Source organism: Aplysia californica, unplaced genomic scaffold, assembly GCF_000002075.1.
Source record: "Aplysia californica isolate F4 #8 unplaced genomic scaffold, AplCal3.0 scaffold00312, whole genome shotgun sequence".
NCBI classification, from domain to species: domain Eukaryota; kingdom Metazoa; phylum Mollusca; class Gastropoda; order Aplysiida; family Aplysiidae; genus Aplysia; species Aplysia californica.
Window position 1 is genome coordinate 9492 of NW_004797582.1, and position 1487 is coordinate 10978.

The following is a 1487-nucleotide window of genomic DNA, read 5'->3' on the forward strand; positions in this document are numbered from 1 at the left end:
GGGGTCATGTTTCTATTGTTTCTTAGAAAATAGGTAGATCTAGTCAAAGGTTGTTCAATATACAGATTCGTTTCTTTTTTTTTTATTTTTAAGGTCGGGGGTGGGGTGGAGTGGGGGGGATTTATCTATTTTAAATGTTTTGTTTGTTTGTTTGTTTGCTTTTTCGTTTTGTTTTGTTCTGTGTAGTTTTTGTTTGGTTGTTTGCTTCATTTTTGCATTGACCATCAATAATTTTTTAATAGAGGCATCAGCCATCCATGTCCAAGGGCTGTTTTAGACTTCATTTTTGAGTTATTGCTTTTTTTTCCACGTGAAGTTTTCTCCTGTCCTCTAGGTGAGCCGCCCCGTGGCAGACGACCTGTGGGTGGACATGGACACATCCTACCACATGCCCCTCCCCTCCCTCACCACCTGCACCTCCGGCCTGGAGATGACACCCGTCAAACAAGGTAAGTGGGTGGGTGGTTTATGGGTGCTCTCGTTTCGTGTGGTCTGTTCTTTTTTTCCTATTAAATAATATATCTATTGACACTTTCTCTCCACCTTTTTTTCTTTGTAACGTACTCTCTTGTGACACATCTAATTGTGGGTGGTTAGTGTGTGCTCTGTTGTGGTCTGTTCCTTCTTTCCTCTCATTTATCAATAAATAACTATCGTCATCATCTCTCCTCGATCTTTTCTTTGTAACTTACCCTCTAGTGACACATCTAATTGTGGGCGGTTGGTCAGTGTTCTGGTGTGGTTTGCTCCTTCTTTCCTATCAAACATATTGTCCTTATCTCTCCTCATTCTTTCTGTGTATGATACTCTCTTTCAACACCTTTAATCTTCAGCATTATATGTATGATCTATTTGTGTTGTACGTGCTGTAAAACATCACAAAGACTAAACTAAAAACTAACATTTAGAAAACAAGATGTGACTCTCTATGTCGTCTGTGATCGTTACGTTCTTTGTTTCGAACAGAAAAGAAGCGAGTCTGATTGCCAACTGAGGAAGAAGAGGTTTCTACCTGGGCTAAGAGGGACGCAGCATTCCATAAAAAAAAGTCTGAGATACTCGATAAAAAAAATTCCCACTCGGGAATCGAACTCGAGTCTCTTGGAAGCAACGGCGAAGCGCCTAACCATTACACCACTCCACAGACACTGGTATGGCACCTTAGTACCATTAGTGTAAATCTTGCAGTTGGAAATTTCTAAAAGAAATGAGGAGAAAGTTTAAAAAACAAAAACAACGTATTATCCCCTTCTTTTTACGTTCACTTCATTCATGTCTTTTTTTTTATCTGTCAGAAAACCTTTACAAGGGAATGCACCCTTTCATAGCCAACCAGGAGGGACAGCTGAGCTTCCAGAAGGGTGACGTCATCCAGCTTGTGGAGTCGGCGGACAACGGTTGGTGGAGAGGCGTCATGGTCAAGGACGGTGCTTCTGGCTGGTTCCCGAGCGGCTTCGTCACTCACATCTCTGGTAAGCCTTGGGGGG

At 42.0% G+C, this 1487-nt stretch overlaps 1 protein-coding gene across 1 annotated transcript in view; it reads left to right on the forward strand.

The window, feature by feature from the left end:
- Positions 1-1487, forward strand: part of LOC101857191 (mucin-17) — a gene marked incomplete at its 5' end in the record, with an annotated part of 19776 nt that overhangs the window by 6979 nt on the left and 11310 nt on the right. The window contains 2 exon segments of the mRNA XM_013084704.1: positions 335-449; positions 1296-1472. Coding sequence (XP_012940158.1) covers positions 335-449; positions 1296-1472 — 292 coding nt within the window.